Consider the following 24,037-nt stretch of genomic DNA (forward strand, 5'->3'; position numbering starts at 1 on the left):
AAAAAAAAAAAAAAAAGCAGCAATTAAGGCAAAGTAAGGAGACAAGGTAACCTCTAATCCAACATGGATGGTGAGCTTCCAGGAAGAGGAAATTCAGGCCTAGCAGTACGGAAGGAAAACCACGAGCAGTAACAGGGAGAGGACCCTCTAGCCCCGGGACTGTGAGAGGGTACCTTTGTGTGGTTAAAGTCATGGGGTCTGTGGTACTTGCTAAAGGCAGCCCGCACAGATTAACACAACTTGCAACCCCACTAACCCTGAAAACATGGCCCCCCCTTATTTTTTTCGGTACCGGGGATCGAATTCAGGACCTTGTGCTTGACAGGCAGGCACTTGTGCTGCTGAGCTAAATCCCCAGCCTGGACCCCATTTTTATAGATGAGAAGATTGGAACCAGAGAAGACAAATGACTTGTCCAAGACAAAAGCGCTCTTAAGTGTTACAGCCCCAACAAGAAGCCTGGGGCTTCCGATTCTAAAACCTGGGTTTTTTTTCTTTTATCAGTATATACTCTGTATTAAAGCATTCCTCATGTTAGACGGTGTAAGAAGAAAAAGTCCTGCTGCACGATGGCATAAAGACTGCTAACAACCAAGTGACACTGATGAGGGCTAAGATGTTACTGGAGAGGAGGAAATGCTCTTAACACTCAAAAACCTCCACAGATCCAAAATCAGCCTCCGCCCCACGCAATCCTTTTAAGGCCATGGGCAAAATCTGAAGCACATTTTTTATCTAGAAGCTGGGAAAAAACGAGAGGCAAGAGTAGGAGTGATAACCAGTGTGGTGACACGCCTGTAATCCAAGCACTCAGGAGGCTGAGGCGGCAGGATTGCCGCAAGTTTAAGGGCAGCCTGGGCTACACAGTGAGACCATCTCAAAGAAAAATAACCGTAGGAGTGGGCACCTGTACATGTCAATAATAAGTGCCTTGTTCTTTAAAACAGGTACTATTTTCAACAATTTTCCTCTGTAAACTTGTACTGTACTAACCTAGCCCGGCCTTTCCACTACAAATGTAGCCAATAAATGCATTTGTTACCAAGGGGATCGTATGTTTACTGAAACTAGGAGCTCTAGCTGTGAGTCTAGAGTCCACACACAGGTCTCTCTCCAGCCCTGGTGTTAAGCCGAACAGGTGAGTATTCTTCCAAAACAGAATACGCTAATTTCAGGGTTGGAGGCCGTGCCACGAGGGGTCCTCCGCAGCCAGCACCTCCGCATTTTGGTGTTTTCGCCAGCTCAGGGCTCAGCGTGGACGGGGGGTGCACGATGAACCCTAGACCCGGGACTTGTGCTCTGGGGTCTCTGGCTGCTTCAGAGCCCAAGGACAGGCAGAGGGGCAATCCATGGAGACTCTGGACTCGTGGGTATGTTTTAAGGCTCCAGTGAATTTTTATGATACACAGACAACACAAATTTATGGGCACCCTGCAGTGTTGACACAGGTGTACACTGTGTACTGCTCCAAGCAGCTCAAACACATCTAGTTCTTTAAACATTCATTCATTCACTCATTTACTTATGGCGGTTCCGAGGATCAAAGCCAGGGTGTGCAGCTGAGCTCCTCTCCTGCCCATACGTCATTTCCTGCTTTCTGAGACTATGCAACTGTTACCTACAGGTGCCTCACTACACAACAGCTCACGGGGGCTGCTCAGCCCTCCCCATCCTGGTAGCTGCTGGCCAGCCTCTCTCTGCTCAGCCCTGTTCTCCAAATTCCCCAGCTTCTGCTAACCACCATTCTTGCAAGTTCATGAGATCAAGTTTTTAAAAAATGTTCCAGCCAGCTGTGGTGGCGCACGCCTGTAATCTCAGCACTCAGGAGGTTGAGGCAGGAGGACTGCTGCGAATGTGGGGCCAGCCTGAGTTATATAATGAGTTCAGGCCCAGCCTGAACTACATACAGAAAGACCTCATCTCAAAACGAACAACAAACCCCACGTGAGTGAGCTCATTTGGTACTTGTCTTTCTGGGCCTGGCTAATTTCATCTAATGCAATGATTGCCAGTTCCATCCTTCTTGTTTCAAGTGACAGGATTTCACACTTTTCTTGGCTGAGTAGTATTCCTTGACTCATGTCATCAGGGCCAGAGGATCTTGCACATTTTTGATACCCGTGGGGAGAGGCTCCATCCTCCACTAGACCGTTCAAAGGCGGGGCATCCCCAAAGGGTGAGGAGCCAAGGCTTCCACTTCAAAGAGACGGGAGCAAGGTGCAATGATAATAGAGGCCTATGCTGACTCTGGGGTGATTTAGTTTTGGACAGGCTCATGAAAGGCTGGCCTCAGATAACTTCCGGTCACCCAAGCCTCTCTACGATGGGCTCCAAGCCACCACCCAGAAGGCCAAGGCTTAGGAGAACCAACTTGTCCTCTCTACAAAGCAAGTCCAATGAGTTACTCCAGCTGCACGGTCAGCAGATGAGCTCCCTTCTCCAGGGGGAGATTCCTCCGGCCCTGGGGGAATCTCAGGCTGGGAGGAACAACCACGCACACTCCCTTCTCAGCAGCCTGAGCTCCCTTCTCCAGCTCAGGCACGGTCTGCAGAACAGGGGGCTGGGGAAATCAAACGAGGCCTTGCAGAAAAACGACCACGCAGCACTAGGGGAAAGGGAACCCCAGCCACGGGGAGAGGCACCGAGGGGAAAACGACTCGGAGAACAGCCCCTGCAAAATCACTCTCGTGGTTATCCTCTCCTCGTTCACTCTGCCATTAGTACCAGGGACGCAGAGGCAGCTGGAACAGAAAGGATGTTAATGACTGTCCCCCCTCTGGTCTCCTAGGGACCAGTGCCCTCACAGGCCTTCCCACCCATTAGATGCTACTGCCAGCTGCGCTTGCCCATGACCCCATTCCCGAGGGACATGCACGTGTACGGGCCTGAGTGAGGACGGGGATTCACCAGGGACACGAGACCCTTGCCCAGCACGCCCTTAGCCCTCCTGCACCCAGCCTCACGTAAGAAAGGGAGGGGCCCCAGCCAGGCAGCGGCCACTTACTCAGTGCCAGGGAAAGTGAGACACTGGTGTGAATGCCAGGCTGCCTCCACGTCTGTTTTATAGACCTCCACGCCTGCCCCACAGGGAGACAGCGCACAACTGAACAAGTGTCAAGTGACAGTGAGGAGAGCCCCGAAGCCAGCTTTCATCCCACGAAGGCCCGGGGTTGAGCCAGCCCGAGCCAGAAGGAACGTTCCGTCCGCAGCCGGCTGCTCAAGAGCTCACTGTGTACCTGCGGAGGGTGGAGGGAACACGCGCGCCGCTCCCCGGTGCTAAGATAATTGCGCCAGCGAGAGCGCTCTGTGCACAACGCCAGGCTAATGGCATCCTGAGCAGTCAGCAGCTCGGGGATTACGGGAAGCAGCCGAAACGAGAGCTACGTATTTGGAAGCTGGCTTGTTTTGCAGTTTAGTGAACACTGCAAAATAAAACTAGAGGCAGAACATTCAGCTGCTGTGGACCTGAGGTGAGCACGAACCGACTAAGACCAGACATGTTTTTCTACAATACCAGTTAAAATTGTAAACAACAGCCCATCCGTGCACTGCCACGAGTGGGAGGCACGGTGACCAGCAGAGCCCCGAAGCCCTCGGCCCCGGGGGAGTGTCAGGCTGGGAGGAACAACCACGCACACCCCATACATGAGGCCTCTCAGCAAGGCCCCTGCGCAGCCAAGTCACAGGGCTAAGATGACCAGGGGGTGAGGGAAGGCCTACCCTCTCAATATAACTCCGCATCAGCCTGGGCCCAGCAGCTTCCGCTCTGGTCTGACAGCAACCATCAAAGGCACCCTGAGAAGCACGCGCAGTGAGGCCTGGCCCCATCCTCGGGGCGCACTCCTGCGGCTCTGCACTCGTGGTGTGGGGACTGACAAGCGGTGGTGAACCTGTAACACCCAGCTGAACTGAACCAGCGTGGTGCTGGCTGTGGGAGGCCCACCTGAGGCGTGTTGCCAACAAAATAAAAAGTGGAGAAGAGAGGCTGTGGGAAGCTGTTAGGGAGCTGCTGGTTCTCCTACAGAAGCTTGTCACGCTGTCTTTCCTGATGAACTTGGCTGTTCTCATCGTTGAAGAAACTTGGGACCTTGTCGCTGAAAATGACTGCGGTTCACTTCGGGGGAGCTCTGGTCCTCACTTTGAGCACTGCGCTCCGGAGGGGAAGATGGTGCACCGCCGGTCTCCTAGAGAAGCTTACTGCATTGGCTTTTCCGATAGGAGCTCAGCTGTTCTCTTCATTGGAGGGGCTCGGGTCCTCACTGTTGCTGAGGATGGCTGTGGGAGCTCTGTTCTTCTGAGCATCACTTCCTGGCTCCAGTGCAGATCCCTCAGCCTGCTAGCACAGATCCTTCATCCCGCTGGCACAGGCTTTCTAGCTTCCACCGCTGACCTTTGGGCCTTCGCAATGCAGATCCATGCAAAAGGCCTGCATGAGATGTTGTCATGGGCTCTGGGCCTCCAGGTGGACCCCTGTGAGGCATTGTTAGGGGCTCTAGGTCTTCAGCTGGACTCACGTGGACATTAACGTGGGATCCAGGCCCTTAGCTGTCCTGTCCTGTATTGCTTCCCCTTGTAAATCCCTGACTACAACACATCGTATTTCGTTTTCTCCCTTTAACACGTGCATGCAGTGAGCAGGCAGGTGACGGTGGCTATCAGTCAGCGACAGGTCTGTTTCTGCCCTGACCTCTCATCTCCTGGCCCTGCTCCCATCCTCAGCAGCCTCACCTGGCCCAGCTACTCAGAGAGCCTCCGATTAAGGGCACAGGAAACCGAGCAGCAGTCCCTAAGATCCCAGCAGGCTGACACAGTCTCCTGGAATACAAGGCCAGTGTGTCCTCTGCACCCGATGTGGTCACTTGGCATCACTGTTTCGCCTCTGACTGGCTCTCTCGCCCACTCATCCTTCTGCGAGGCCCAGCCAGTGCTTAGCCTCCTGATGCCGGTCTGATCACCCCTGTCCGTGTGGCTTCTCTGCGCCCCAAGAGTTATCTGACCTCATTCCCCTCCGGGCTTCCAGTTAGGCGAGATATACACCTACTTGTGTTAATCAAATGGTTGCATTTTGCATTACAGGCTGAGTAGCCCTTGTTTGAAATACTTGGGCCCAAAATTGTTTTGGGTGTTGGAGTTTTATGAATTTTGGAATATTTGCATAAATGTTATTGGTCAAGTGTCTCACATCAGAAAATCCAAAATCCAAAACATCTTTTTTTCTTTGTAGTACTAGAGACTAAATCCAGGAACTCTGCTCTGAGCTACACTCCCAGCCCTTTTTTGTTGTTTTACTTTGAGACAAGGTCTTGCTCATGCTGAGCTTGAACTTGCGATTCTCCTGGCTCAGCTTCCCAAAGACCTGGAATCACAGGCATGCACTACCACACCCAGCTCAAAAGATTCTGGATTTCAGATCATGTTGGAGTTTCGGCTTAGGGATGTTCCAGTCACAACAGCAGTCCCACAGTCCTAACTGACACATGTAAACTCAATCATTTAATCTTTGCAACAACAGCCTAACTGCAGGTAAGGAAACATTCTCATGGTGGCCAAGTACAAACTCAGGTAACCTCCCCCTGCTTCTCTTGCCCAAAATACCTTCCTTGCTGCCTGAACCCAAGGCATCTTTCAAGCCCCCAGCACCTACTTGTGTGCTGTGTCCTCCGAGCATGGCAGCCTGGCAGCAGCTCCCTTCAGAGCTGCTCGAAGCGGCTGTAACTGTCTAAGGGTCCCAGACTACTTGTTCCAGGATGAACATCGCATCACCTTGTGTGTGTTTTGGGTTTTCATTTCCTCACACATTTGCTGGCAACAATTTCACGCTGTACTGGACACCGTCGGCTTACTAAGCAACCTGACCCAAATACCTAACCCTCTGTTCCTTGAACTTGCCTTACAACCAGAGCATCAGCCTGGCAAGTTCCCGACTTACAATACAGAATGAATTCCGCTGAGGATCACTGGGATGACAGATAACTGAGAGGACCGGGCACTGGTCCTCCCAGGAGCAAGACAGACAGGAGTCCAGAAAGGCAAAGCCAGGCATGGTGGCACAGGCCTGTAATCCCAGAACTCGGGAGGCTGAGGCAGGAGGATCACTGCAAGTTTGAGGCCAGTGTAGATTCTGTGAGCTCAAGACCAGCCTGAACTACATAGTGAAACCCTGCCTCAAGAAGACAAAAACCAAAAGCAAACAGAAAGGCAGATCGGACCATCACCAACTACTCGCCGCCTCCCTGAGCATCCAGACCTAGATGCTCCAACTAGAAGTGAGAGGGATCTGGAAAGAAGAACCAAACAGCCCCTCCGAGAAGGTACCCTCCACTGCAATGGCGCAGAACTGGCCCGTAAGGAACAGCCTGGCAGGGTGACTCAGAGAAGACAGCCATTTATCATTCCTGAGGAAGGCGTAAATTGCTTTTCCTGCTTTGGGGGAGGGGGAGACATTTGGTATGACACTGTATGGCACTTGTATGACATCAAAAAAGATGTGCGCTGATGGAAAGGAGCGGAGCTGTGGCCTGGGGAAAGGGCGAGAACCGAGGAGTGTCTGTGAAGCAAGGGTGATGGCGGGGCTGGGCCACCGTCCTCCGTGGGGCAGCTCGGCGGCACAGCGGGTCCCTTTCCCCGAAGGTCAGTGCTGCCCCCCGCTGGCGGCCTGCGCAGCACAGCCGTCCGGGACAGCCTCATGCCCCGGTCTCCTTTCCTTTTGTCGGATCTGAGTCGCTTTAGCAGGTAGGAAGCACCCAAAATATGATTTGCTTCTCCCTTCACTGGCAAACAAAACCAAGGGCTTCAACTTTGAAATGTCTTTTCAAATTTTAGAAGGCATGAAAGTCAGAACGGTGGGAATTTTGAGCTGAAGTCCTAAACATCGCGCAGATCCCTGCCAGACCTGCATCTCGTTGCCAAGCCGAGCCCCACCTCACCCCCACCTTCGGCCCTGCTGTCACTCACTCTCAGGCGTCCTTGCTCGGCAGCTCGGGGGTGGGCAGCTCTGCCACCCTGGCCCGTTTGCTGAGCTCTTCCCCAGGTGGCTCCTCAGCTGCTTCCAGCTTGCGTTTGGGGGATGCTGCGCCGCCGGGTACTGGCCTGGGGCCTACAAGGAGGCACGCGAAGGGGTCAGAGGTGGCGGACCCTGCCACAACGGCCCGCCCGGCCTGCGCTGTGCAGCACTGCTCCTCGGGGAAAGGGAACCGGCGGCCCCTCCTGCTCCCTCCACACCTGTGCCCTTCCGCTTGGGGCTGGCTCCAGCCTCCCCTCTCGGCGCTCCCACCCTGAGGACCTTGCCCCGCAATCTGCTGCCACAGATCTGCCCCCTCTACAGTCACATCCTGAGGCCGGCTTCTCTCCTGTGCGCCCACAACGGGGAAATGAGGGCTTACTCAGACGGGTGGTTTGCAGTGTGCCTGGCTCTGCCCCCTCCTGGAAACCCACTCTTCCCCAGCTCCTCTGGCCCAGGCAGGCCTAGGGCCCAGCTTGGCTTTCCTGCAGCAGTGACCTTGCCTGGAGATACTGAGAAGGGCCGGCTAGGCCTGCTGGCAGTAAGACCGCTCTGGCCCCCAAATCTGCGTGCTCCAAGCCAGAGACTGCTCAGCCTGTCCTCCGTCCTTGCTCTGATGGTGAGGTATCCCCTGCGCAAGCGTGGAGTGGCCTGGAGAGCGGCAATGAGCAGGCCACACTCTCAGCGGCGGCCTGGCAGGCAGACTGGAAAGACCGCTGGACTCCACACCAGTTTCGCATTACTGTACTGATCACAACAGAGCTGGGCTCTGCAGGGAGCCTCGGGTGCACCACACCTGCCTGTTCTTCACTGCCTCTGCCTCCTGCCTGGACACTGTAGCAGCCTCCTTCCGCGCCTCCCTGTCCCACCTGTCCTACACCACCCGCTACACGTAGCAGTAGGAGCTTCAGGAGCCTTGGGCCACCCCACGCTTGAGTGCTCCGGAGACCGCCTGCCACCGAGCTACAGGAACTGTCCCAGCTTCTCGTACTGACACTGCTACACGGCCACCCTGGCCTCCCTGCCTGTCCAGGGGATGGGATCTGCGCATTCCTGTGTCTGAGCCATTTTTGCTATTACCTCTGCCTAGAATGTTCTTTTTGTAGCTCTAGGAAGGGCTGGCTCCTGCTTATTATGTAGGAAATAAGCCACTGTTCAGAGAGGTGCTCCTTGGCAGCTAAACTGACCCAAAGCAGCCAGCCATGGGGGCACACGCCTGTAATCCAGCATGGGGGAGGCTGTGGCAGCAGAACTGCCACAAGTCTGAGGCCAGCCTGGGCTACATAGTGAGTTCAAGGCCAGTCTGAACTACATTGTGAGACAGTCTCAAAACAAAGCAAGACCTAAAGGAACCCCTCCCTCCAGCCCCTCTCTACCAAACTCCTCACCTTGACGTGCCCAAGCACCTGCGATCTGAATCGGTCTTTCTTGGTTCCCTTACTACCTGTCTGCCTGGCAAACACAAGCCCCACTAGGCAAGTGCTCATTCTGGCCTCAGCCCCACGGGACGGAGGGGGAGGCACAGGCTGTGGTCATAGGCCGCAGGCCAGGTACTGCCACTCACCCGTGCTGGTGCTGCTCCCAGCCTGGCTCGAGCTGGGCTCTGCCACAGGATGGCTGAGGTCTTCCACACAGGAGGGGACAGATGCTAACAGACCTGGGGGAGAGGGGAAGGAATCATCAGTTGCCCAGGAAACTGCAGGGCAGAAGAAACAGGCAGCGGGGGACAGGATCATGACATTGAGGCTGTATCTCTTCCTCTGCCCTCAAATACTCCGGAGGTCCAATCTAGTCCATCACTCAAGGTCCTATTCCAGGAAGCCAGGTCAACCTCACAGCCTGGCAGAGAGGTTGTGGCTCCCTCAGCAGACACCTCGAGACCCCCATCTACCCTCTGGGCCTGCGGGTGCTGTCCTGCCCTTCAGGAGCTAGGAGAGGGGAGGGCAGAGGCCCCTTACAGAGTCCCCGGTAGCGTGAAAGCTGCTGGTAAATCTGCTTCATCCGCTCGATGTTGAGCCGGCTGGTCTCGGCATGGTTGACGATGGGCCGTGGGTAGTCCACACCGATGATGCACTTGGCTGCCTTCTGAACAGACTCCGGGGCATTCCAGGGCTCATAGATATATCGGGAGGGGAATCCTTTCAATTTTGGCAAGTATCGCCTAAAACACACACAGGACGTCCTGTCAGCGCACCCAGCCCCTCCATCCTAGGAGGAGGCCACAGCGGTCAGAAGCCAGCCTGGCCTGCATCCTACCTGATATAGTCCCCACTGGGGTCCGTGCGGCGGCCAAAGCCAACAGGGCAGTAGCAGTGGAAGAACTGCTGGAAGAAAGCGCTGCAGGACAGCCACATCCAGCTGCCCGCGTTCACGCTGAAGTCCGCATCCAGCAGCAGCTCATCAAACACCTACACGGGGGAGGGACACTATCAGCTTCCTTGGGGACCCCCTGTCCCAGTTCCTCCCAAGTCACCGCAGCACCCCAAGGAGCCAGAGTCCTTCTGCTGAGGGCAGGCCTCAGAGGGTTTGGAGGGGATCTCTTGGACCCAGGGATCCCATCCCATCCCCAGCCCGGTGGGGTCGCCCTTGCTGGGCCTGAGGCGGGGTGGCAGGCCAGCTGTCACTGAGAGGTCACTCACCCGGACCCCGCTCTCCCAGCTGACCCAGAGGTCCCCGCGCGTGAGGAAGCAGGCCACGGCGTGCCGGGCCAGGTGGTGGATCCAGCCCTCCTGCCTCAGTTGTGTCATGATGGCGTCAATCCAAGGAAAGCCCGTCTTGCCCTCGGCCCACTTGGCCAGGGCCTCGGGGTTGCGGTCCCAGGGGATCTGGATGCAGATGGGGTTCCCCTCCATGCGGTCAAACTTGGGGTTGTTGGTGGCTGCCGTGTAGAAGAACTCTCGCCATAGGAGTTGCCCAAACAGGGACAGGGGGGGTGTGCTGTTCCGCTTCACCTGGGGGCGGGGCAGCACAGCTGTAAACACCTGCAAGCTCTTAGCTCCATGTCACTCAGGTCCCATTCACAAAAGAATCTGGAGCCCTGATAGCCTTGGTGGCCCCACCCCCCCCCCCAGACAGGCAGAGGGACCATCCCCTAGAACAAGAGCTATTGGGTACCCACAAACTCAACACCCAGGTCCTGCCTGCAAGGCTACTGCTCTGAGCATGGAGAATGGCCGTGAAAGGTGCCAGGGAGGGGGACACTGTCGCAGGAATCCACCACAGGCCCCAACCTCCTCGAGCCTGGTCATGATCCTTATGCCCTGGCGGGTTCCACGTTCTACAAAGTCCAGAAGTGTTTTTGCCTCAGCACACACACAATACTCAGGCTAGATTTGACTAAATAAGTGATATAAAATACTCTGCAACTGGGACCATGAGTGAATCAAGAGATCAGACCTCCACATGAACAATGATTTCCTGCGGTCACAAGAGTCCCCACTGAGCTGCAGAGCTTCCCCACGCCACGAAGCCTTGCTACTGGCAAAGATGGAGAACTGACATTAAAAGATGCGGACACTGGCTGATCTGAGGAATGGAAAGGCTGAGCATGCTGTCCTCTCTCCTTCCGGGTGGCTCGCCACAGGGCCATCTGCCTCTTGTCCCTGCAGCACGGCCAGGCACGCGGCCACTCTAGTCACTCTCTCACCCCTGCGCCCTTCTGCTTGGGACTGGCTCCAGCCTCCCTGTCCGTGCTCCCACTCTGAGGACCCTGCTGCCAACAGATCTGCACCTCTATGGTCACACCCTGAGGCCTGCTTTCCTCCTGTGCAGGCGCACAGTGGGGAAAGGACGGTTTGCTGAGATGGGTGACTTGCGGTGTGCCTGGCTCTGCCCGTCTCGGAAACCCACTCCTCCCCAACTCCTCTGGACCAGGCCTAGGACCCACAGGGAAGAGCCTTCTGCAGGGTGACTGAGGGCCCAGCGGGCCTGGCCCAGCTGGCTGGAGATGTGGAGGGCATGTGGCCCTCTGCGCTCACCTTTTTATACAGGTCCCACAGGCGGTAGTAGAAGAGGCGGCAGGAGAGGCAGCCGAAGCGCAGGTAGGGGCTGAGGCCTGTGGGACTGGCCAGCAGGGAGTTGGCATTCATCCGGGGTCTCTCATAGTTGGCAACCCAGGCCTGCAGGGGAGGGCGAAGACGATGAAAGGAAAGGCCTGAGGCCCTGCTGGGAAAGGCTTTGACCAAGGGACAGTGAGCCATTGAGTCAGGCCTTGAACACGGAGCCTTCTGCTGCTTCATGCTTTGCACTGAGATGGAACCACCAGGCAGACACCTGGCCCAGGCTCTTGCTTGAGCTCTCTACTTCTTCTGTGGCCCAAAGCCAGGCGCAGTGGTGCACTCTGGGAGGCTGAGGCAGGAGGACTGCAGGTTCTAACCCTGCCTGGGTAGTTTAGCAAGACTCTCCAAAAGTTAAAATAAAAAATAAAAGGGGATGGGCATGAAGCTCAGTAAAGGACTGTGTTCACTCTCTGGTACCACCCACTCGCCCCTCCAGAAAAAGGAAAAAGAGAAAATAAATTGATATTTTGTTTGTTTGCTTGGGTTGTTTTGGAGTACCAGGAATCAAACCGAGGACCTTGTGCTTGCCAGGCAGGCGCTGTGCTGCTGAGCTATATCCCCGGCCCTAAGAAAAGAAACTGGTTCACTGGGAATGAGTTATTTTGTCTCCCAGCTACTTATCTATTAAATAAGAACAAAATTTTCCATCTCTGGGGATTAAATGAGCTCTCAAAGAATTCTGAAGGGACCGAACAAGCTATAATTATCTAGAAGGAAGCAAACGCCTCCTGTTCTGCAGGATGAAAGCATCCTCGCTGCTCCTGCTCTCATCCGCAGGCCTGCGGGCTGCTGCTGCACCACGGGCACCAAGCAACTTCTCAGTACTGTTCAGCAGCGGCCAGGGAAGCGGGGAACTCCTGACCCATTTCTGGGGACCAGCACAGTCATTCATTCCTGGGCCTGACTGCTGGCTTCTGTTATTGATCTTGTTTTATCATCAATAGCCTTCGCATTGTGCTCCACTTTCCTGCTTGCTCAGCAGCTCCCCGAGCAGTACTCATTTCACTGCCTTCTGTCATCACCTTTTTTTTTGTCTTTTTGAGGCAGGGTCTCGCTATGCAGTTCAGGCTGGCCTTGAGCTCACTTTGTAGCCCAGGCTGGTCTCGAACTTGCAACAATCCACCTGCCTCAGCCTCCGAGTGCTGGGATTACAGGTGTGCACCACCACGCCCGGCTTGTCGCTGTCTTCTGACAGTGAGGAAAGGAAACTCAAGGGTTCTGTGCCCCTCAGGTTCAGATGGGCTTCTGACCCCAGATTCCGGTCTCTTTCATTACAGCTTATGAAAGCTCTTTCTCACCTCCTGGGTATCTCTGTTGGCGCAGCCTAGGCTGCCCCAATGCCCAACCTCATATTGTTTCAATCTTTTCATTTTAAATGAAACAGCCAGAAACCCAAACAAACATAAGGCTTAATAAGTGTTTCCAAGGCGAACACCTATGCAACCACCATCAAAGTTCAAGAAGTGGGACTTTGCCCAACACTCTAGAACTGTCTCCTCCTTCCCCGACCAGCGATTCTGACCCAGACTGCACAATTACTTCCTCAACACCTGACATGTTTCCGCGCACCCCTACACGCTATAGTTTAGCACTTGTATCTAAACAACTTAAATGTTACTTAAATTTGTTTTAATTCTATTACGGTTTAAATAGAGAATGTCCCAAGCGCCTCATGGGCTCACAGGCAGGGCTTCTGGAAGGTGGCTGGACCAGGGAGCTACAGCTGATTTGCTGATGGAGGTGGGGTCACTGGGGGTCTCTCTCTCCCTGCTCCTCCTGTCTCTACTTCCTGGTGACATGACATGAACAGCTCTTCCTCCTCTCCTTGCCCTCCCTTGGAGTCAGGCAGTGTGGACTGCAACTCTGAGCCCAAATAACCCCTCCTCCTTTGAGCTGTGGGTGTTTGGTATTATGTCTCAGTGGGCTCTGTCTTTGCCTGTGTGTTTTTCTGTGGAAGAACCCAGGCCATGGGACTGGTGGAGATTCCCAGGCTGGACGCGCTGACTGGACACTCATGGTGCAGTTCAATGAGTCTCTCAGTCGTGTGCTGGCTGGCAAACGGGGAGCTCATGGCAGAGGCTGGCCGGGACCTGGGTCTGACCCTTTGAGAAGTCTAGAGGGCACACACGGCCTGAATGTCCCTGTCTGTGGTGCTGGCGGTCATTAATGCATAATGTGGCGTCACTGGGGGCTGCGTTCAACCATCAGAAGAGTTTTATGGCAGTGCCTGTCCTCATCTACCGTGTGTACCCCAGAGGGAAAGATCGTACAGTTGGCCTCGCTTTTCTGGTAAGAGCACCTGTCTTCTTGTGAAGACCCAACCTGCCTCAGTGGAGCTAAGGCCACTCCCAACTTGCCCAGAAAAGCACCGGACCCTAGCCACCCTGCAAGTCACGTGCCCAAGCCAGCACTTTTCCTGAAGCATCTGGGAAAGAGGCATACACCTTCCTCTGGTGTTGCCAAACAGACGGACGACGGATCACCTCTGCCACTACTCAAAGAAAGTCTGCCTGAGAATGCACTAACACAGCGGAAAGCGGAACTGAGGGAGGCAGACGCCTTCCGACCGAGTTCTTTGGACACCTAGTCCGGCTGTGCCTGAGAGCTACACTTCAACTCCTGCTTGTGTGTGTTAAAAGCCTTTCTCAAAAGCTGGCTGCAAATAAGAACTGACTGCCACGATCCTCATTCTCTTTACTCCCATAGTGCCCTCTCCTTTCCTAACCCTAAGGGCACCTTTCATCCCTTGTTTAACGTCATCATCTCTAGCAGACTCTGGACAGATCCCATCCCTATCTTGTTCGGTCGTCTTTGCAGCAGCTTGGATGTCCCGCTGTGAGCGGCTACTCACACCAGATCTGGACACTGCAACACTTAAACCCAGACAGGTTCAACTCCCGTTCACCTAGCACCTCTGCTCTCTCAGACATGCAGGACACAGTCTTTCCTCTGGTCACCCCGGAACAGAATGGGTCCATGACAGAAGGCCCCCTCCAGGGCTGCGGGGGAAAATAACTCCTGACGTGGTGATCTGAGGGGGCGTCCTCTATAAAATGCCTTTAGGGTAACAAAAACTACAACCCATGAGGACACAGATTAGCTCTTTACATTTTCAATCTTTTATTCTGCTGTCCCATTTGTCACCTCCATCTTCTGCCCCTTTAGCCCAACCTGTGTTTCCAAACTGAGCCTAAGAACTGCTGGGTAAAATTCTTGATGTACAAGAGAAAACTGGTCCTCTCGTGGCCTTTGGCCACTGGTCTCGTGTTTCCAGCCTGGGGGGGTTACTTCTGGCCTTGCTTTCTTTTTTTTTTTTTGGTTTTTCGGTTTTTTTTCCCCGGTACCAGGAATCGAACTCAGGACATTGCGCTTGCCAGGCAGGCACTGTGCCGCTGAGCTAAATCCCCAGCCCCTGGCCTTGCTTTCATCTGGCTGCTAGGCACAATGCCTTGCCATCTGAGCAGCAATAGAAGAAATTGTGACTTCAAGCGCCAGCTTGCAGGGTAGGGCACTAGCAACTAATAGTTCCCGGTCAGGGGCTCCCAGTCACAGGGTGGGGGCTGTGTGCCATGGCTGAGGGTCCACGCAAATGGAAGTCGAAGCCCTTTTGCTGAGGAGACCCAGCAAAAGGTGGGGGGCACATCAATACAAAATAATTCATCTTACAGGCTTCTGTGAGCAGATACTCTCTCAGCATGGTGTACCTGCCCACAGATACTGTACAAGAAAGGCAGTCTGGTGCATGTTTTCTAATCAACGGCCGAGGCCTCACTCTGCCATTTACCAACTGTGTGACCTCAGGCTAGTTATTTCACCTCGCTAAACCTTACTTCCGTAACCTATAAAATGGGGCGCCTAATACCGACCTTGCAGGGCTGTTGGAAAGATTAAAGGCAATAATATAAGCAGATGCTTAAACTAGAAATGCACCACCCAGTGACCAGCAGGAGGGAAGGACTCTGAACAGTAATTGTTATTGCTGCTGCTTTTGTGGCCGCTATTTTTGCCACCGGGAGGACTTTTCCACTTTTTAACCAGCTGGTGCTAAGAGGCACCAAGGAACACAGACCCGCACCATACCCCCTGCTGCATGGGCACCAGCACCTGCAGTCCAAGGCTCATACCTTCCGTTCCAAGTGCTTATCCAGGCGGGCCAGGGCTTCTGTCTCCCCTCCTTGCCAGACAGCGGGGCCCAGTCCTTCGGTGGGGAACCCTGTAAGAGGAGGAGCCCGTCATAGGCCTGGAGGTCAGGCCACCTCAGCCACTGCCAGAGCTTAGACACACTGTCTGCTCTGTATACTCTGAAAGAGCTGAACCACACTTCTTGTCCTTGGTGCTACAGAAACCAACAGATTTTCTAGGTCATCTCCGTTCTCCGCCAACTGTCATTATTTTCTCCTGTTTCCCTTGCCTTCCCTCTCCCGGGCCCTCCTCATTCCGGGCAGGAACAATCCTGGACCTCGTGCCCTTTCAGATGAGCAGGCCATGAGTGTGGTCCCGAGGTCAGAAAGGTTACCCCTGTTCAGATCCAGAGATGGAGGGGGGCTACGGGGTGGGCGCAGAGTCTGTACAGACACAGTGCTGGCCACCCTGTACTGGGAAGCGCACCACGCCCGACCAGAGAGTGCGTCTCTGTCCGAGGGGAGAACACGAAAGAGGCAGGAGCCAGAAGCAGAAGACTGTATGAGTCTGCACACCAGTAAGACTGAAGGATACTCTCCAAAATGAATGCGGTTATTGTGGGGTAGGGGAATAGAGGTTATTTCCTCTTTGCTGCTCTGTATTTTACAAACTGTCTATAATAACATGCATTAATTCAATAACACACATTAATCTGACAAAGAAGGAAACCCCAATAAGTTGCTTTCCATGAATGGAAGCAGCTGCGTGAGGCCTGGGAGGACGCACGCACCCAGCTCCTCCAGGGAGGGCACGCCATAGGTGTCGTCGTGGTTCTCCTGGGTCCCTGCCCGGCAGCTCTCCATCTGCTGGCTGCTCACCGCGCCCACCGGCTTCTTGGGCAGCTCCATGCGGCTGATGATAGCCTGAAAGCGCTTGTAAGTAAGGGGCGGCTTCTGCCCATTCAACTCGATGATCCTGGGGACCGAAACACGCCTGGCGTTACTCCCGAGGCCCTTTGTTCTGAGTCCCTGCCCACCCGAAAACAGCCCCGACTCCGAAAGCTTTGCGGGTGGCTCTCCTCATCCGCTCACAGGTCCCACCCAAGTGGAGAGGAGAGGGTACAGGGGCTGCATCTCCATTTTACCGAGAGGGAAAATGAAGCCCCGAGAGCTGGAGCAGGAGCCTCCGGTAATGGAGCAAGGCCGGGCCAAAGCTCGGACTCAACGCCAGGTTCCCTGGTGTCCGCGTGGAGCTGCCTAAAGACAGAGACTGACCATGTCTCTCTAACCACAGAAAAATCCCTGCTGGCCTTCTCGGTCCTTGGCCTGTCTGACCACACCACGGCCCCCTCTCCCCCAGCAGGAGCCTTGCAGAAGTGTGTGGAGAGTTGCAAACGTGCCCCTTCCTAGGGAGACCCTCCTCCTGCTGGCTTTTGCCTGACAGAGCAGAGAGGCTGGCATGGGAGGAGCAGCAACAACTGATACCTAAAGAGCTTTGCAGTCTACAAAGTATTCTCCCTGAGTGGGTGAACCGACTGCACTTGTGCAAGAAAAAGTGGATACAGGAGGTGAAGACGAGAATGGAGGCTGTTTATATTAGGATAAAGTGGAATGGTTTGCAGCCAGATTCCTGGGCTCCTGCCGGCCAAGAAGCAGCTTACGCAAGACCCGGCCGGCGGGCGAGTTGTTTCTTGTCCGCTCCCTGCTGGCCCTCCGTGAGCCGAGATGGACGGCTGGCACTGCTCTGCAGTCCCCCACCTCGGCACGTGGCCGGAGGACGAGCTCCACACCCTGCCTCTCCTCCTGAGGCCCGGCTCACGTGCACAGCTGTGTGACCCGGCCTCCTGGCGGATGGCCCAGTTGGGGAGGGGGGCAGGGAGCCGTGGTGGCTGCCAGCTTGGCAGCAGCAGAAGGAAAGGGAGGAGGCACAGAGGTCTGTCACCGGAAGGCAGTTGCTCTGTGGTTACCAGGTCCCTGCAGAGACCTCTAGAGCCCCCCAAGCAGCACTGAGATGCACAGTGCATCTCAGTACAGACTCTGGGCCTACGCGACCAGGGATCTGCTGGGAGGGGTCCCAGGCAGGGTCTGCCAGGGACAGAGGGCAGCACTGGGCAGCATGACAGAAGCAGCATGCACGAAGCACAAACGGGACAGGAGCAGCTGAGGGGCAGATTTAGGAAGATCCAGAGGAGGAACCCTCACTGCCTAATTAGCCTCCTTACCACCCAAATCAGGTTAAGCTCCCTGTGACCTGCTCTAGAGGCCCATGCTTTAGAAAATGCCATACCCCAGGAGCCAGTGGTCCTATGGCCGATCTTCCCTAAGCTCCGTTCAGCAGGGGCCCAAAGCACCAGCCCTCATAGGGGCCCCCTGACCCTGCGCCTGTCCCTTACCTGTCCAGGTCATAGAGGGTATGGGAGTTCTCCGTCACCACCTCCACACCAGCCTCCTTGGCCATCTTCATGATGGCCGCATCCCGTTCCTTCCCAAAGGGTTCGGAGTCGTACTCAAAGGTCAGGCGGGTCACCCCCCATTCCTGCAGGGAGAGACTCTGTCATGCTCATCACTGTCTGGAGGGGTCGGGGGACACTGGGCAGGAGCTCCTTCCTGGGAGCAGACCAAGCCAGTGGCCAGCCCTGGCAGAATGGCTGCGGAACACATGAGGGACACTGATTAACGTGAACAACAAGCACCGAGGTTGAGAAAGTATGAGGAGGCAGCCCGCGAGGCGCGGCCAGTGGCGCAGCAGTGGCAGAGTCAGGAGAGGAGGGCGCTGGAGTAGGAGAACGCAGCAGGAAGCTATAAATACAGGGCTCCCAGGGGAGCCCCGTCCAGAAAGAGGCACTGACTCACAGTGGAGGCAGCGGGGGACAGGACCGCCACCTCCCGTCTGCTCGGCAAGCCTTTCCCAGGACTCCTCATAGCCTACAAACTTGTGGCCTAGTTTTCTTGGCAAACTCGTGCTATGTAAAGTGTCTTCATGGTTTCCACAGCAACACTGCTGAGGCCAGGAGCAAACAGAACTAATAGGCTCCAGCTCTCCAGCTTGGGAAGGAGGAGCGAGTGCTAGTCCAGAGCTGGGAGAAATTAGAGCAGAGTAGCCAAAGGTGCAGGGGGGAATTCTGTGTTCAGTCACTTCTGGTAGGTCTCTCAGCAACTCCGAGGAAAGCTGGCCCGGTGAAAGGCTATTTGGACACCAGCCCCCACAGCCTCCGAGTAGGTAACCAGCAAGAAGAGAAACACAGTCTGTAGCCGAAGTCTGTGATCATGGTCGCTTAAGGCTCTGAACCAAGGGAGCAAGTGTCCCACACATGGCCATGCTGGTCTGGGCCTGATGCAGCTCACAATCCCTCACGCAAGGAAGACAGCACTGCACATTTACTGAGCACTTCCCATAGCCCAAGCCTTGTGCTTACAGGACTACGTTATTAAGTACTCACCATCCCCCTGTGAATAACAACAATACTATTATTAAATGATACTCTCCATCCTTCGACATGATTCTCCTGAGCCCTGTCCTATTTCCAACAGAGCACCTATCACATGGCACTGAAGTTGCCCGTTACCTACCTGGTTCCCATTAGAGTGGGAACTCAGAGCAGAAACCATGCTGTCTCACTCACCGCTGTTACCCTGCTACCTGGTAGGGGCCTAGTACATAGTAGAAATTCAATAAATATACAACGAGTGACCGCATGAATGAGTGGTCCATTATCCTAGTTGAAACTGGGTTGGTTTCTGAGGTGCTAGGGAAGAAAGGAGCAATGCGGAGGGATAAGAAAGACAACATTCTTTCCCCAGTGCTGAAGATCAACCCCAGGCTGAGGGCTGCCAGGTAAGCACTGAACTGTGCCCCCAGCCCAGCAAATGTCTTATGTGGTACGGGGGGTGAGGACACAGCTCTGGAGTCAGTGGCTCACTAGCTTCGTGACCGTGATTGTTTCCTCACCTGTAAAACGGGTAACAGTGCTGCCCACAACTGCCACAGGGTGGGTCAGTGCATGTGAGCTCTTGGAATGGTCTTGACTCAGTGTGAGCCCCCAGTGGATACTGGCAATTACTAGTACCGAGTGATGTGTACCCGTGTGGGGAATGGTGGGGGTTCGGAGAGAGAAGTGAACGATGACATATTTATGAAGCTGACTGCCTTGACATCAGCCTTCTCCTGCCATGGAGCTGGGGCGGAGGGCCATGAAAACCAGCATGTGCTGCTGAGGTGAAGAGAGGCTGCCCTGCAGCCCTCCGCCCATGACTACTTCTGTCTCTATTTGGGCCTCCAACATGCTTTGTAAAGGATGGGAGAGAATGGCAGCCGCTCCCACAGGGCACACAAGTCTATGTGGCGCCCCAGTGAAGATTTTATCCAGGGGGGAAACAGGGACGCTCCCTTGGAAAGGCAACTTTTCCCCCTAGAAGCAGAGCAAAGCAAGATGGGAACCAGCCCTTGCTAGACAGGAAACCCCACCCTCCACGACCTGGCACAGCAGGAGCCCTATTAAATCTCACTGGCCTGAGCCAAGAAAACATCTAAGGAAGCCAGTGGCCCTGGGTGGAATGACTTACTGCATCGCATGTCTGGACTGAGCTGGGAGCTCTCCAACAAGACACTGGCCTCGCACAAGTTTTTCCACCCTGCCGGCGAGCTCAGTGGCAGCCTCTGCTTCCCGCTTCCTTAGCAGCCATCTGACGGCCACACCAGCCCTACCATTTCCATCTCCTCAGTCAGAGCAGCAGCTCCCCGCGTCTGCAGGGAAGCCCAGCAGCAGCGCCTCCCCATCGTCTGGGGCCCACACACTCACCTTGAATAGCCTTGGGAACACATCCGCTGGCTGTCCCCGGACCACAAATAGGCGGGAGTTGAGTTTCCTTAAACTTGTGTCCAGATCTTCCAGAGACTGCAGCAGAAACCTGCAGGGGCCACACGGGCCTTGTCAGTGGTCGCATGACAGAGGCGCTCTTTCCTAACACAGCAGCAGGAACTGGCCTGCTTTGTGGCCAACGAGGGTGTGCTGAGCAGGAGGTCTGGGTCCCAGCCCAGGAGGGAGGAAACGGGTCAGCGCGGCCTTGGAGGGAATCCTGGCCTTGCCGTCTCCTGGTCGCATGACCCTAGGCAGTGACTGCATCTCTCTAGCCTGTCTCTCATCTGCAGTAAGGAATTATGCCAGTACCTACAAAGATGCTGACATGTTAGTGCTCACAACCGCTATCAAAGAATATCCGATAATGTGAGAAAAACATTTAGCCCAGAGCGTGGCACAAAGAACTAGCGGGACAGACGTGAGCTGCTCCCCCCGCTGTGCTCCCGAGCGATCAGAGACCAGCGTCCTCTATTCTCTCAGCCTCGAGTGCAGTGGGTAACTAGCCGCCTTGGTGTGAGAATCAAATGAGAATGGGGGGAGAAAGCCCCCGGAAAAGGCTGTGACATTGTGCCGTGGAAGAAATCAGGTCCCTTAGCAGAGAACAGACTGCCGCAGCCCTACCTGCCCTGGTCCGGCGACCTCCTCACCTTTCTGCATTTATGCTTTGGGCTGCATGTTTCCCAGTGCTGGGTCCCCAGTCCCCAGTGCTCTGCTTGGCAGGAGACTCACCCACCAAGTTCTCATCCCAAGAGGGACACGGGGCTTGGGACCAAACACGCAGGGGCTGGGGTGGGAGGACACTAGGGACACTCAAGATCCCCTGCAGGAGAGGTGAATCACCAGGAGAAAGGACAGGAAATTAACCTTTGCTGAGTACCTCCAGTGGTTTATTTTTAAATTAACATTTTATCCAGATAACTATTCATGTGTTTCAAAACCCCAGGGACAAAAGCATGACAGGAAGAAGTGTCCTCCACTGCTTCTCTCAATCAAGATTATCAATTTGATTATGTATGTCATGCTTTCTCAGTGCATTTCCTCATCTAGTTCCTCAGTGTAGTGTCAAGGAAACTGTACTTTCCCCGTTGTATAGATGAAGAAACCGAGGAAGAAGGTTAATGAATTTACCTCCGATCACAGCTTCACTAAGTGCCAGAGCTGGTTCAGGAACCAGGTTGAGGCAGACTCTAAGCCCGTGCTTTCTTCTCTGAGAGACCCTGTAGCCCTGAGCTTGGAACCCCGCACTGTGAGGGACTCAGGCCTCACACAGGTACGCACTGACATTCTGTTCCGCCTCAGGACCACGCCTTGACAGGGCACCCTGCCTGTGCCATGGGTCCTCCGAGGAGCCTGCTGCCTAGTTCTGGCCTCTCCACTCATCCCCAGCATTCTTCGTCTCTGTCAACAACAGCAGTCACCACATTTTATTTCCAGCACAATGAAACCCCGCACCTCCTCTGGAGCACATCACCCTCCCTGACCCCTGGCAGCTCACAGAGCGGGGACAGTGCCCAAGCTGCAACCAGAACCAGCCCCCGCTGTTGCCTCTGACGTATGCAATGGGGCACAATTCCATGGCCAAAGCAGCAGGCCCACATTCCAGCATGAGCTGAGCCCTGGACCGGTGTCAAACCATCATGTTAGCCATACACAGCATGCAGGGTCACTGATGGGAGACTGACAGGTCAATGTTGCTGTGTGTAAACCGAGAGCTCTGCCTCTGAGTTCCTCCTGTGAAAACCTGACACCCCCTAAGTGCTAAGCCATCTGTGTGTGACGGTGATGGTGACGCCTGCATTGCCTTCCTCTAGGTCTCATTACTTCTCCCAGAAGGACAATAAGAGACCCATGAAATAGCCTAAGCCACCCAAAACCAGGCCTAGGGACAAGGGGCAATTTAAATTCCACTTGTCCTAAACCTTAGGACAGATCCCTCCAGCTGAGGCTCCCTGGAACCTCCTGCAGTGTGGTCCACCGGGCTGCACAGGGCTCTGATTTGAAGCTATAAATAAAGCTCAAATGCACATGAAATCTAGGTTCTGGAACATGTTGCAATCTGCCTTCCACAGAACTTTATTTTTAGGCCTCATTTAGCTTCTCTGCTCTTCTCTAGTACACATAAGAGAGGCCTTTTCATTCTCTGGCAGGGATGTCTATAGTCAGGACAGGGAGGAGCAGAAGGCTCAATTCTGAACCCAGTGACACAATACTGGCAAACAACATTTAGTAAGCATTCAAACTGCACCAGGCACCGCTCTGCATATGTTCTCATTTAATTCTCAAACAGCACTGTGAAGTGAGTCCTATTTTTATTCCCATTTTACAACGAAGAAACTGATACACAGAGAGAGTAAATAACCTGCCCAACATCATACACCTATTAAATGGCCAGAATTTGACCCCAGGTGACCTGTCTGGGTCGTGTTCATTCTTTTTGTTGTTTTTTCTTTGTTTGTTTTTGAGAGAGGGTCTCACTATACAGTTCAGGCCTGCCTTGAACTCATAATGTAGCCCAGTCCGGCCTTGAACTCAGGGCAATCCTCCTGCCTCAGCCTCCTGAGTGCTGGGATTACAGGCATGCACTACCACACCTGGCCACTGTTCATTCTTGGACACCAGGATTCACTGTCCCTGCACAGTGAGCAACGAGCTATGCAGTCCAGCGCTCAGCTATTAGGGAGCAGCACAGCCCAACTCCAAGGCCAGTATCCTGAGTGTGGTCCCCGAGTGTGGTCTGAGGCTCCAAGCTGGCTGTGAATCTCCCAGGAGCTTGCTGGAATGCAGAGCCTCAGGTTCCATCCCAGACTTTAAGAGCTTGCATTTTACAAGATCACCTGGTGATTCATTTGTACATTTCTGCAAATGGACTTTGCTTCTGCCTTTTGTCCTTGCATCAGATTCATTCCTACTGTGCGCTCTCCTTTGCTTTCTCTCTGTCTCTCTGAGATCCCGGTTTCTGCTTTCTGCGTTCTGGGGAAATGCTCTGCTATTTTCAACCACCCTGGGATAAGCCCTGGCAAGGGAGGGCTCAGCAGGGTTCCCAGGAAGCAACAGGCGACAGACAGAGGAGGCTCCTGGCAGGCCATTAGGGCACAACTTCTCAGGCCTGCCAGGTGACAGTTGCATAAGGTGAAAGGAACCAGAGCAGGGCTGCTCCCAGGCAAAGCTCGCTTGGGCAGGTGTGCACATTCTTTCACTCAGCAGAACCCAGCCCGCGCTGTGCCTTACCGCCCTCCTCCTCTGCACACAGCTGGCTTCTCTTTGCTCTAATCAGGGCATCCAAAAGAGACCAGCGTGTGCACTGGAGGTGCGGGTGCGGGGGTCTGGCACCTCACCCTTGGCAGTTCTAAGCTGAGCTCACATGGCCCAAATTCAAGCACATGGTCCTGTGCGAGCAGTTCAAGCTCACTCTTTGGATCCGACATGTGCAACTGAATTACATTATGTAAGTCTCCGGAAGCCAGAGGCAGACAGACGGAGAAAACCAAATTGGGATTTCCAAAAATACAGAGGACTCTGGCTTTGGGAGACTCCAGCAGGCTAGCCCTTTAGAATAAAACAGGCAGAACCTCTAGCTGAGTACTTTACCAGTGAACACCACTGTAGGGATGGCAGATTCTGAGAAAGACTTTATTTGCTGTTAATGAGGGCAGAGAGGATGAATTCTTCTTTGGGATCCAGATTGTCCCCGACCAAGTTCCTCTATTTCCAGCCAAGGTTATCTAATCATAATGATGATACTGTTGACTGGCACAGGCTGGCATATAGGATAAGCTGATAAATTAATTTCTGTTAAATAATCATAAGCCCCATGAAAAGGATAATTTAAACTCACAATTCATGACAGCCTGCTTTTTTTTGGTCTTTTTTTGAGACAGGGTCTCACTACGCAGTTCAGGCTGGCCTTGAGCTCACTTTGTAGCCCAGGCTGGTCTTGAACTCACAATGATCCTCCTGCCTCAGCCTCCCGAGTGCTGGGATTACAGGTGTGGGCAACCA

The 24,037-nt window shown here is 54.3% G+C and overlaps 1 protein-coding gene across 2 annotated transcripts in view; it reads right to left on the reverse strand.

Annotated features, from left to right (window-relative positions):
- Positions 1-24,037, reverse strand: part of Cry2 (cryptochrome circadian clock 2) — a 30,961-nt gene that overhangs the window by 3,218 nt on the left and 3,706 nt on the right. The window contains exons 2-11 of one of the 2 annotated variants that reach the window (XM_005384066.2): positions 19,979-20,087; positions 17,573-17,715; positions 15,971-16,155; positions 15,183-15,271; positions 10,978-11,118; positions 9,640-9,951; positions 9,257-9,408; positions 8,959-9,161; positions 8,565-8,657; positions 6,955-7,096 (exon numbers count right to left, since the gene is read on the reverse strand). In XM_005384066.2, coding sequence (XP_005384123.1) covers positions 6,957-7,096; positions 8,565-8,657; positions 8,959-9,161; positions 9,257-9,408; positions 9,640-9,951; positions 10,978-11,118; positions 15,183-15,271; positions 15,971-16,155; positions 17,573-17,715; positions 19,979-20,087 — 1,567 coding nt within the window. In that variant the 3' untranslated portion in view covers positions 6,955-6,956. Of the gene's footprint in view, positions 1-6,954; positions 7,097-8,564; positions 8,658-8,958; positions 9,162-9,256; positions 9,409-9,639; positions 9,952-10,977; positions 11,119-15,182; positions 15,272-15,970; positions 16,156-17,572; positions 17,716-18,032; positions 18,150-19,978; positions 20,088-24,037 lie in introns of those variants that run through there. The other variant, XM_013514038.1, reaches the window with a different exon arrangement.

The sequence above is a fragment of the Chinchilla lanigera genome, unplaced genomic scaffold, assembly GCF_000276665.1.
Source record: "Chinchilla lanigera isolate Chin_1 unplaced genomic scaffold, ChiLan1.0 scaffold00021, whole genome shotgun sequence".
Taxonomy (NCBI): Eukaryota; Metazoa; Chordata; class Mammalia; order Rodentia; family Chinchillidae; genus Chinchilla; species Chinchilla lanigera.